Raw genomic sequence first — 12,733 nt, 5'->3', positions numbered from 1 at the left:
TGGCCACGCCCTTAGGGGACCAGAATGGAGACTGCGACACAGGACAGATATGCAGAAATTCAGGATACACAGACACAACACTTCCCCACAATGCATCATGGTTTCCTCCTCTCTGCCTAGCGACACCCGAGGAGCAATCCAATTATGTCTCAGGACAAAGGGAAAACACCAATACACACGTGGAGACAACAGGACAGGAATCACCACCCAAACACACAATGGCACACCCTCCCAGCAAACACAGACATTTAACATATCCCCAGATAGCTCAAGTCTGAGTGCATATCATTAGGTGAATGGCACTCAGAATACACGAATACAATAATATTAGCTATCTGGGTGCCCTCACATAACATACAATTTAACCTGAACGCATAATAACATAAAACACAATTCCAAAGACAGATTTAAGCTGTGCGGCCGGCCTGTTTTCTTTAAAGTTAGTATGGGCCATAATCCTGAGGCAAGAGGCTAGCAACTAGCCCCCTCCAAAACACCGTGGCGAGGTTGGTTTCGTCACACATCTCCCCCTTCCAGGGAAGACTAACCAGATACCTGACCTCACGGTCAGTACCTGAGTTAGTCTGGCAGTCCAACCACAACCCCATACTGGACCTGTTGAATTTTGGGGCCTGGCTCTGTTCCGTATGTCCCCAGCTGTTGAGTGGGCATCTGCGACTCCTTGCTGCCTTGTGGTTCTCCAGCTTGGAGCTGTAGGTACTTGGTGGGCAGAGGCCGACTGCGCTCTGCCCAGATGCCAACTCTTCCGCGGGGGTAGCCTGTGGAAAGTCCGGCTCTGAAGAAGAGGGTAGGGGAGGGCAGAGGCCGACTGCGCTCTGCCCTGATGCCAGCTCTTCCGCTGGGAAGAAATCAGTGGGTAGCGCAGGCTCATCTCCTGCCCCCAGAACTCTGTTGGGAAGTAGCTGGGAAGGGGAGGGCTCGCTTACCTCCTCCTCCTGGTATCCCTGCGGAGATGGATGGGGATCTGGACCAACTGTCCAGCATCCCTGTAGGACTGGCACCGAGCCCGCGGTCTCATCTGCGCCCGTGTAGAGGGGTTTGTGTTCCCCTTTTCCCGGTATCTCCGGCTGCTGGTGGAAGGTGAGGCCGGTTGCCTCTCCTCCCCAGGACTCTGGTTGCTGTAAGGCAGAGCGACCCCGCATCTCCTCCCCCTGGAACTCAGGTTGCCGCTGGGGAGAGAGACCGGTTGTCTCCTCTCCCTGTGATATGCACTGCCGCTGGAGATCTGGGCAGGCGGCCCAGCATCCCTGTAGGGCCAGTAGAGAGACCTCAGTCCCATCTCCACTTGCCATCTGTGGGTCCTCCCAGGACCAGTCTGTGAGGCCCCTCAACATTTGCGAGTCAGGATCACCTGCGTCCACACCTGGCAACTCCGGCTGCTGCTGAGGGTCTGGGCCAGCATCCCAGCATCCCGGTGGAGAGCCCTCGGTCCCGTCTCCACCTGCCTGTTGTGGTTCCTCACAGGACCAGTCTATGAGGACCCCTACCTCTGTAGCTGGTACTGAAGCAGGGGATACTTCAGTCGGGTCTTCCCAGCTGTAGGGTTGTAGGTCTGGGACTGCCACCCAGCTCTCTGGCAGTGTATATTGGGACCGAATTGAGCTGAAGAAGTATTGGTAGTCCTGCTCCAGCTCCCACTCCTTTGTCACTAGAGATGCCAGGTCTTGTCTCACCTCTCTCGCTGTGGCCCAATCATGCATAGCCTCTCTGTAGTCATAGATATCCCAGAACCGGGACCCTCCAGCATCTCCGAACTCCGGTTCTGCGAAGGCCTCAAACAACAGGCCAGGGCCATCATAATCCTCACCCTCGGGTCTGTCGTGCTCAGCCATCCAGGGGGAGTGCCGAATCACATACCACCAGAGTGCCTGGTAGGCGTCATCTAGCCAAAGCTCCTTCCATACCAGGCTCTCCAGTTCTGTCACCCACTCATTCAGGGGCTCCTCTCCCAGAAGGGGCATTCGCAGGGCCACTCGCATCCGCAACTGCTGCTCCTCACTGGGGAGACACTCACCCCGCCGACGCTGTACATCTTCCAGGGCCTCGTGCCAGACGCCTTTACGGACTGCATCCCTCCAGTCCGGGTCATCATCCTCCTCGTAGTGGAACGCTGTTCGAAGACTAGCCGATTCCATCCTGCTGTAGCCAGGGGCGCTGTACGGATACTAGCGTTGCCCTCAATATACTCCACGAACGGTGTATCCGAGCTGCTTCTCCTCACACTAGGACGCTATCCCACTGCTTGCCACCAATGTAACGGATCTCCTAGCACCCCGACCGGGTACCTCCGTCGATAGATGCTCCTAGTGCTTTCCGAGGACTCCAAGCACTCCACTTGACACCGTACGCCCTGCAGACCCCACGAACCGCCGCAGCTTGGTTGGGGTCTCACCGTCCTCCACCCACGCTGGACCTACGACAAGGCTCCAGGCTCCAGTGGGTGAACCTCTCCTACAGCCAGAGAGCAGGAACAGCTCTTACAAGAGCTAGTAGTTATGCCAGGGGAGTATAGCAAATCTTCAGCGTATAGCAATCCCCCAGTTTGATCAGTTACCCAAACACCAGTCTCAGCATGATGAAGGATAAAACAGGAACTCTTTATTGAGGGCTACCCGCCTGTATTTATGCAGGTCCCCATCTGGTGGCCACGCCCTTAGGGGACCAGAATGGAGACTGCGACACAGGACAGATATGCAGAAATTCAGGATACACAGACACAACACTTCCCCACAATGCATCATGGTTTCCTCCTCTCTGCCTAGCGACACCCGAGGAGCAATCCAATTATGTCTCAGGACAAAGGGAAAACACCAATACACACGTGGAGACAACAGGACAGGAATCACCACCCAAACACACAATGGCACACCCTCCCAGCAAACACAGACATTTAACATATCCCCAGATAGCTCAAGTCTGAGTGCATATCATTAGGTGAATGGCACTCAGAATACACGAATACAATAATATTAGCTATCTGGGTGCCCTCACATAACATACAATTTAACTGAACGCATAATAACATAAAACACAATTCCAAAGACAGATTTAAGCTGTGCGGCCGGCCTGTTTTCTTTAAAGTTAGTATGGGCCATAATCCTGAGGCAAGAGGCTAGCAACTAGCCCCCTCCAAAACACCGTGGCGAGGTTGGTTTCGTCACAGTTATCTTCTCACCACTGACACAGGACAGGAATTCAGTTACTTCCCTATTCATTCCTATGAGACTGACACCGAGGCTCCCATAGGAATACATAGAGAAACTGGCTTCCTGTCCACACATAGGATGCTGTGTTATTTGGAAAGTCAGAGCGTTGGTCACATGACACAGCTGAAAAGCAGATTACATCATATACCTTTTTAACAGGTCAGAGTACAACTTTTTGTGGGCATGCTTCTTTAGGAGTGTTGCTAAATGACATTTCTGGGCAAGTTTTCTACTATACATGTACAACTTCACTAACTAAAGTATATCAGAAAAATGTTCCCCATCACTGTACCTACACATTATTTAAAAAACAAAACATGATAGTTACACATTAAGGCTACTTTCACACTAGCGTTCATAGGTCCGTTCTTTGAAGGAGCTCACGAGCGGACCCGAACGCCTCCGTCCAGCCCTGATGCAGTCTGAATGGAGCGGATCCGCTCAGACTGCATCAGTCTGGCGGCGTTCAGCCTCCGCTCCGCTCGCCTCCGCATGGACAGGCGGACAGCTGAACGCTGCTTGCAGCGTTCAGCTGTCCACCTGGCCGTGCGGAGGCGAGCGGATCCGTTCAGACTTACAATGTAAGTCAATGGGAACGGATCCGCTTGAAGATGTCACCATATGGCTCAATCTTCAAGCGGATCCGTCCCCCATTGACTTTACATTGAAAGTCTGAACGGATCCGCTCAGGCTACTTTCACACTTAGAATTTTTATGTTTCCACCCCATCATGTCACAATTCTTGTAATGTACTTATCCCTATTATATAAATCATCTCTGAATATAATGTATTGAAACCGAAATAGTAAATAGAGGAAGGGGTTCTGTCACAAGAGGGCGTAAAAGTGCTTCCCCTGCTGCCCTATGAAAAGGCTTTCTAAGGCTGCTTTTGGGTTGTGTACCTTTTGACGAGATATCGTTGACTGCTAGACATGTCTTTACATCACACTCAAAGACATTTTGCTTAGTTTAAAGATTTTGGAGAGGAGGCGGATCATTGGAGGGAGAGAAGCAGGATGGTCAGTTTGATTAATTGCCTGCCATCTAGGTCATTCTGACCTAACTTATGAGGTGTTGGAAGCAGTGGTTACGTGAGGACATGTACAGAGAACAGGCTTCGGACGACCCAGAAAGACCACCAATAGACAGGATCATTTGATCTGCTGCCAAACAAGAGCAGCTGCCAAACAAGAGCATCATCCAGATATAGATGAGGTGGCACATACATTACACACCCCTGTCTCTGGCAGGACAATTTCCATAATAGAGTTGGCATACAGTACTTGTTACCCAACCTGACGTGCTCTCCTTATATCCAGTGGTCGCAGGGCTTTGGTTTTGGATCTGTCAGTAATAGCAAAATAGTATAATAAAGCTGCTTACTAATTTGGACAGGCACATTTCTATAAGCTGCCTTCTCCAGCATTTTAACATTCTGTAACAGTTAAAAAATGTGTGGTCCTCAAGGGGTTATGCAGACACCCATAAATGTAAAAATTGTTGGAAGCTATGTAGATGAAGCTAATTTGAAACCATTGTTCGCCATTTAATTTAGACAAATACTTAAATCATATAAATACCTCTGCTGAATTCATGGGGTTAAGTTCATCTCCATGAAAATTTAGATGTAAGCCAATTGCTTTCCCAGCAAGAAGAATCTGTCTTGTGGACTCCAGGTCAAAGACTCCTTTTTCACAGAAGACATCAATATTGTCTACGTGAATTTCATCATTTAATGCCATTTGCTTCAAGGCAGGAAGATGATGTTCTATAATGTCATCCGTGGCCTCTTTAACACTTTTTCCTCTGACACGCAAGAAGAAAAAAAAAAAGCACAGGGATAAGTATGTACGATTTTTGACATTGGGTTGATTGGAACTAAAGTATTAGGGTACCTTCACACGTGGCAGATTTTGTACAGAAGATTTCTGCAACTGAAAATCTGTTCCCTTCCTCTGAATGGGGTTGTTTTTGGAGGGAAGCATTTGGATTTTCGCAAGTCACATTCAGATGACTGGACCGATTTTTCAATAGCAGAAATTTTCTGCAACAAATCTGCCATGTGTGAAAGCACCCATAGAATTTTGATCAATTTAGCATTTCGTTTACAAGTCCTGATACCTTTCGTTAAACAAATCTCCTGCAGAAGTTTTCCGGAAACATAATTGCTCACAAATTCATATAGAAATGAAATTTTGTTCAGATCACTAGGACAACATGCATTAATGTCATATTAGTATGCGCTTAATACTACTTACTTTGGTACACTATGAGCGCCACAATATGTGGAAGAGATGCCAATATCCAGTTCTCTCCGAGCTCGTTCAATCACTCTTAGCATCTTTAGTTCTGTATCTAGTTTTAACCCATATCCACTCTTGCACTCTACTAAAGTGGTTCCAGCCCTGAGCATGCGTTCTAGCCGTTGTTTAAAGCTACAGAACAGTTCTTCTTCTGAAGCAGATTCTGTATGTTCTACCGTAAAATGTATTCCTCCTCCAGACTGATGAATATCCATGTAAGTGGCACCTGCAAGCTAAATCCGAGAAAGGTGGCGTTAAATATGTAGGAGAGCATATAATAAACATCCATTCACACATAGAAGATTGGACACGGACATTGTGCACATGACAAAGCAGTATTCGCAGAGCATGTATGGTTGCATATGGAGTCCCTTAGTCCCTGTGCCTCTCAGCACTGCTCTCAACTGTATTATCATATCCCGAATATACATTGAAAAATGAATAAATCTCTTTGTAGCATACGCAACAGTATATTCAAGTATCTTAAGCCAACATTAAAGGGGTTGTCAGGCTTAAAAAAAATAAAAAAAAATCACAACAGGCACTGCTGCAGGCAATCTCTGGCCTTAGCGGTATACGGCACAAGACTGCTGAGGCCAGTAACTGGCTGCAGCTGTCACATGGAGTATCGGACATGTCTTTGCTGCAGCTAAACAAATGAAGCATTGGGGGATGAAATAGGCAAGTCTTTGTTATATTATGACAATTAGTTGTGTTGGGGGATATCATTTAATAAATTGAACATCCCCTTTAAATCAACTTACTTTCATAGTAAACTCATGTACTCTGTCACCTGCCCACACAGGATGGGTGTGAGCATCTATAAAGCCTGGAAAACAAATTGAACAAGGAGTCAATGGACATTGTTTACAGCAGGATATTGTTTATCCATCACATAATCAACCATTATACATGGCAGTCTTATTAAGGCACTGTATAACGCTTGTTTATTCTGCACGGAGCACTATTATTTGGGTGTGTCACAAATAGCTTTTATTTTCCCAATTTATGGCACCGTTATTTAGAAGCTGGTAACACTGTTGTTTGCAATATACTACAGCAGTATTTATCCACTGCCTGGCACTATTATGGTCGCTTGATTTATATGGCAAATGTTATTTTGTTAGCTTTATTAATCAATTTGACGACTGAAATATTAAGATCTTCGGTTTTCTTTTTCCTTTTTTTTTCCTTTCAAATCTTGATATATATTTGTGTGGAAAATATTGTTATAAAAAGGTTGAAAAACAAAATAAGACTGATTATTGCGGAGAGATATGTAACAAAGTACAGTCACTTACCTGGTAGAACACATTTTCCAGAGCAGTCAATCACAGTCTCAAATTCTGCATGTGAAAACTGACCATGTATAGTCTCTGTGGGTCCTATAGCCTTTATATAGCCGTCACTTAAAAACAACAATGCTATGTTATACTGTTGTGATCAGTTTCAAATACATGTCTTTATTACAGATGCTTTAATTCCATAGAATAAATCATGAACACTCAACATCCTGAATAGTGTATTAGGCTAATGGCATCTGCAGGTATTAGTTATTCTAAAGAATATAAACCCCTTAAAGGGGTTATCCAATTTCAAGATAACCCCCCTCACCTGTAGTATACTTACCCCACTCCCAGCACGGATCCTGGTCCCCACACCGCCGCTGCTGCTTCTCCCTGCACACGGAAAACATCCGGTGTCAGGGGGGAGCAGCCAATGCCAGAAGGAATCCCGCGATGATAGGGACGTCCCCGTCTGCCATTGGCTGCTCCCCCCCCCCCCCCCAACGCCGGATGTTTTCATCCTTGTGCAGGGAGAAGCAGCATCGGCGATGCGAGACCAGGAGTGGCGCGGGGAGTGGGGTAAGGGTACTTTCACACAAGCGTTTTTCTTTTCCGGCATAGCGTTCCGTACTAGGGTCTCTATACCGGAAAATAACTGATCAGGCATATCCCAATGCATTCTGAATGGAGAGTGATCCAGTTCAGCATGCATCAGGATTTCTTCAGTTCAGTCTTTTTGACTGATCAGGCAAAAGATAAAACTGCAGCATGCTACGGTTTTATCTCCGCCCCAAAAAACTGAAGACTTGCCTGAATTTTTTTTCCATAGGAATGTATTAGTGCCGGATCCGGCATTCAAAATACCAGAATGCCAGATCCATCCTCCTGCGCAGACTGAAAACAGGCGAAAAAAAAAAATGCCGGATCCGTTTTGCCGGATGACACCGGAAAGACGGATCTGGCATTTCAATGCATTTTTCTGACTGATCAGGCATTTTTCAGACGGATCAGGATCCTGATCAGTCTTACAAATGTCATCAGTTGGCATATGTTTTGCCGGATCCGGAAGGCAATTCTGGCGACGGAACTGCTTGCCGGATCACTCTGCCGCAAGTGTGAAAGTAGCCTAAGTATATTACAGGTGAGGGGCCTGGCACATGTGGGGGGGGGGGGTTTCTTGAAATTGGATAACCCCTTTAATGCAAAATTACATATCTGTACAGCATTTGCATGCATGGAAGACATGGAGTGGACTCATGAGCTGAGCCTGCTCCATACGCATGTGTAATACAGCTGACACATGACTACAATAACCAGGATTTACAATAACGCCAATAAATCCTGCTAATTGAACCCCTCAGATGCTGCTCTCAGTAGTGACTGAGGAATCCGAGAGGTTAGAGAGAGGGAGGGAGCTCCATTTATCTTCCGATAGCCCCTTCATTGTGAAACTGCAGAGTTCTGATTGCTTGCTTTGGCAGCCCGGGAACTTATAAAGGCCCCTGGCCTGCCATAGCAAACTGTCTGCGGCAGGTCTTAATAGAATGCCAGTACAACTCGCAGTGTACTCCAGTCTATGGTATAAGCATTCAAACAATCGCATGTTCAAGTCCTCTAAGGCTACCGGCACACATCGTGGATTACGTGCACTTCTTCCATGCACATCAATTAGGCCTCTTTCACACAGGCGAGTTTTCAGTGCGGGGTGCAATGTGTGAGGTGAACGCATTGCACGCGCACTGAATCTGGACCCATTCATTTCTATGGGGCTGTGCACATGAGCAGTTATTTTCACGCATCACTTGTGCATTGAGTGAAAATGCGGTGCGATTTTCACGCATGGTTGCTAGGTGACGATCGGGATGGGGACCAGATCATTATTATTATTTTCCCTTATAACATGGTTATAAGGGAAAATAATAGCATTCTTAATACAGAATGCTTAGTAAAATAGGGATGGAGGGGTTAAAAAATAAAATTAAACTCACTCCATCCACTTGTTTGTGCAGCCCGGCTTCTCTTCTTTCTTCTTCTTCTTTGATGGTCATCAAAGAAGAAAGAAGAGAAGCTGGGCTGTGCGAACAAGTGGATGAGGAGAGATACATTTTTATTTTTTAACCCCTCCAGCCCTATTGTACTATGTATTCTGTATTAGGAATGCTATTATTTTCCCTTATAACCTTATTATAAGGGATAATAATAAAATCTACACAAGACCTAACCCAAACCTCTGTGAAGAAGTCCGAGTTCAGGTCTGGGTACCAAACATGCCGATTTTTCTCAAGCGCATGCAAAATGCATTAAAATGCTTTTCACTCACAGAAAAATAATAATAATAATACGTCATCCACAACCCCCGTGTGAAAGAGGCCTTAGGACTACACTGTTTAGGGAGAGTTCACATCACCGTTATTTTTCCGTTCTTCTAATCTGTCAGAAGAACAGAAAAAAAAACTCACATGATCCTGTAAAACAAAAAGCATCCTGTGCATCAGTTATGCACGTATGGCATCTGTAAGAGCCATTTTCGTCTGAGATCCATTTTTATAGGTAGAAAAAAAGTACTGGATCAAGGACCTTTTTTCTGACAAAAAATAAAATAAAAAATGATCTCAGAAGTAAATGGCTTGAACGGATGCCAAATGTGCATAACTGATGTACAGGATCCGTTTTTTTAAATAATCTTTTTTTTCTGTTCTTATGATGGATCAGAATGGAAACGGTGATGTGAACTCTCCCTAAGGGATCATGCACACAAACATATTTTTTGTTTGCATCTGATCCACACTTTTTGCGGGTAAGATGCATACCCATTCACTTCAACGGGGCCACAAAAGATGCGAACTGCACACCGTGTGCTGTCGACATTCGCATGTCTGTTCTGTGGCACCTGCAAAAATACAGAACATGTACTATACTTGTCTGCATTACGGAAAAGGATAGAACTGTTCTATTATTTATTTTACGCACTTAAATAGTGGTGCTGGACCCATAGAAGTGAAAGGGGCTTCAGTGAAAAATGCATTGCATCTGGATGCAACAAGTTTTTCACTGATGGCTGCTACGAGATGTTTTTTGTTAGTCTTCAGTTTTTATCACGCGCCTGAAAAACGCAGCAAAACACATTGCACCCCCAGGGAAAAAAAATATAAACGTAATCGCAGACAAAACTGACTGAACTTGCTTGCAAAATGGTGCGAGTTTCACTGAGCGCATCCGGAGCCAATCTGTATCATTTGTATGAAAGAGGCCTTAGGCCAGTTTCACACAGGCAGTATTTGGTCAGTGTTTCATCAGTGACTCAGAGACAAAACCAGGAGAGAAGCCTACACCGTGAAGGTGTAATGGAAACATTTCCACCTGTTCTGTGTTTTGGACCGGCACCTTGTATTGGCTCACAATCACTGAAGAAAATTACTGATCAAACACTGAGGCCAATTTCACATTTCCTTGTCCGAAAATTGGTGCATGTTTCATGTCCTTGTTTGGACTGTGTGTCCGTTTTTTTTTTTTTTTTTCTTTCTGTGTGTCATTCAAATTTCACAGACACTGCTCAGCTGAACGTTAATTTCCAAAGCATCTCCTATCAGTGCTCAGTGAAAAATGGCCACCACGTTTTGTCCATGTTTTTTTTTACAGACCCATAGACAATAATGGGCGTGTTTGGGCCGCATCACAGACGAAAGTATTGCATGTTTCTGCGATTTCTTTCACTGACCCACCGCCAGTGGGTGATATGTGAACAGACACATTAAAATCAATGGGTACATGTGCTATCTGCAGAAAATGCAGATAAGCACAAGTCAGTGAAAAACGGAAATGTGAACAAGTCCTGACTGTGGGATTGTGGCCCAAGATGATCTGTAGGGCATAAGTATGTCCCTTAAAATTAAAATAAAAATAAAAATTGGGAAACGTGATCTAGACAAAGCCAAATGTGCGTTGTTAGAATATGGCTGTATATGGAATACAACTAGTGTTGAGCGAACTTGTGTTTTAAGTTCGGCATATCGAAGTATCCCGTTAAGGATTCTAAATTCCATTATGGTAATTCCGTTATGGTCCGTGGTAGCGGAATCCATAACGGGATACTTCGATAACCTGAACTCTAATCGAAGTAACCCGTTATGGATTCCGCTACCACGGACCATAACAGAATTTAGAATCCATAACGGGATACTTCGATAACCCGAACTTTAGACACCGAACTTAAAACATAAGTTCGCTCAACACTAAATACAACTCACCTAGTGGAAGGTATCTGGAGACATGAAAGAAATACCAAAAGAGAAATAGTAATGCGATTTCTTTCTGTTTCATTAGAGAAAGTTAAAATGTCAGTATTTAGTGTTGAGCGAACTTGTGTTTCAAGTTCAGCGTACAAGGTTCAGGTTATCTAAGAATTCCGTTATGGATTCCGCTACCACAGGACCATAAGTTATGGAAACACAAGTTCGCTCCTCTCTAGGAGTATTCACTATAGACATTTGAGAAGTTTTTATACAGAACACTGGTCTAAGGCAAATTACAGGGAGTACTATAATAATCATTGTGTAGAAAATACTAAACCAATGTTTCAGTGAGTCACTGGAATCCAGTTAATGCTAATAGACAGGTGAATGGATTTCTAGAAGGCTGTGATGGGTGACAGTGACTTACTTGCCGACCACCAGGCTGGCTTTCTCCAGCACCACTAGATGTTGCATTCCTTCCAGGAGCAGGAATTCTTCTCCTTTCTGACAGATAACAACCAACCGATCTGCATTTTCCAGCAAAAGCCTGAATTTGCAAGGCATCTTGATAATGGCTTCAGCCTGGCAGAGGGTTTAGCTGGTAAACGTGGAGTTCTCGCTCAGTAGAGCACAGCGAGTGTTTGCATTGTACAAAGGCTACAGAGCTCCCAGCAGTAATGAGGGACAGGTGAGCCGTGTAACCTCCCATGTATTTCTTGTGGTAGAAAGGAAGGGGGAGATTTATCAAAACTGGTGTAAAGTACAACTGGCTTTTAGGTGCAAATAGCAACCAATCAGACACCACCTTTTATTTTTCAGAGCTCCATTGGAAAATTAAAGGCGGAATTTGATTGGTTGCTACGGGCAATAAAGACAGTCTTCCTGTACATTGGTTTTGATCAATCTCTCCTGAAAAGTTTCTCAACTGTTCCTTCAACTTCTCTCCACCACAAGGCGATGTGTGCATTCCGCAGTAGAAAGCGCCACGGTTCTGATGTGTTTTTTTCAGTTTCAAAGTTGCGGACCCACTTGCAGTTTAACTCCATTGAATGGGGCTTAGCTGTACGCAGACTCCCACCATGGATTCCCATGGTGTCTATGTGGAAACCGCACCAAGAACAAACATTTTTATTCTTGGCACGATCTGAAAAAATAGAATCCACTCGGAGATCTGTGGCAAAAATGTCAAAATCCTGCTTTATTTTACTTTGCACATTATCAGGAGATGTAAGGCCTTTTGCACACGGATGATACGGATTACGTCCGGATGCGTTCAGGAAAACTTGCACAATTTCGCAAGCAAGTTCAGTTAGTTTTGTCTGCGATTGCGTTCAGTTTTTATCGCGCGGGTAAAATGCGCAATGATGCGTTTTTCACACGCGTGATGTAAACATTACGTTTTCTAAACAACATCTCTAAGAAACCATCCGTGAAAAACGCATCACATCCGCACTTGCTTCTGGATGCAATGCGTTTTTCATGCAGCCCCATTCACTTCTATGGGGCCAGGGCTGCGTGAACAATGCAGAATATCGAAAATGCTGCGATTGTGAAAAAAAACACTCATGTACACAGACCCATTGAAATGAATGGGTCCGGATTCAGTGCGGTTGGCGCAATGCGTTCACACCATGCATTGCACCTGTGCGGAAAACTCGCTCGTCTGAAAGGGGCCTAAGGCTACT

The 12,733-nt window shown here is 45.1% G+C and overlaps 1 protein-coding gene across 1 annotated transcript in view; it reads right to left on the bottom strand.

The window, feature by feature from the left end:
• AMDHD1 (amidohydrolase domain containing 1) overlaps positions 1 to 11,748 on the bottom strand; it is a 35,312-nt gene extending 23,564 nt beyond the window's left edge. The window contains exons 1-5 of the mRNA XM_044277241.1: positions 11,476 to 11,748; positions 6,832 to 6,938; positions 6,295 to 6,359; positions 5,486 to 5,763; positions 4,808 to 5,033 (exon numbers count right to left, since the gene is read on the bottom strand). Coding sequence (XP_044133176.1) covers positions 4,808 to 5,033; positions 5,486 to 5,763; positions 6,295 to 6,359; positions 6,832 to 6,938; positions 11,476 to 11,612 — 813 coding nt within the window. The 5' untranslated portion in view covers positions 11,613 to 11,748. The remainder of the gene's footprint in view (positions 1 to 4,807; positions 5,034 to 5,485; positions 5,764 to 6,294; positions 6,360 to 6,831; positions 6,939 to 11,475) is intronic.
• Positions 11,749 to 12,733: the final 985 nt, after the last annotated feature.

The sequence above is a fragment of the Bufo gargarizans genome, chromosome 2 (assembly GCF_014858855.1).
Source record: "Bufo gargarizans isolate SCDJY-AF-19 chromosome 2, ASM1485885v1, whole genome shotgun sequence".
In the NCBI taxonomy this organism is placed as follows: domain Eukaryota; kingdom Metazoa; phylum Chordata; class Amphibia; order Anura; family Bufonidae; genus Bufo; species Bufo gargarizans.
Note: the sequence above shows the minus strand (reverse complement) of the source record. Positions and strands in the feature narration are given on the sequence as shown.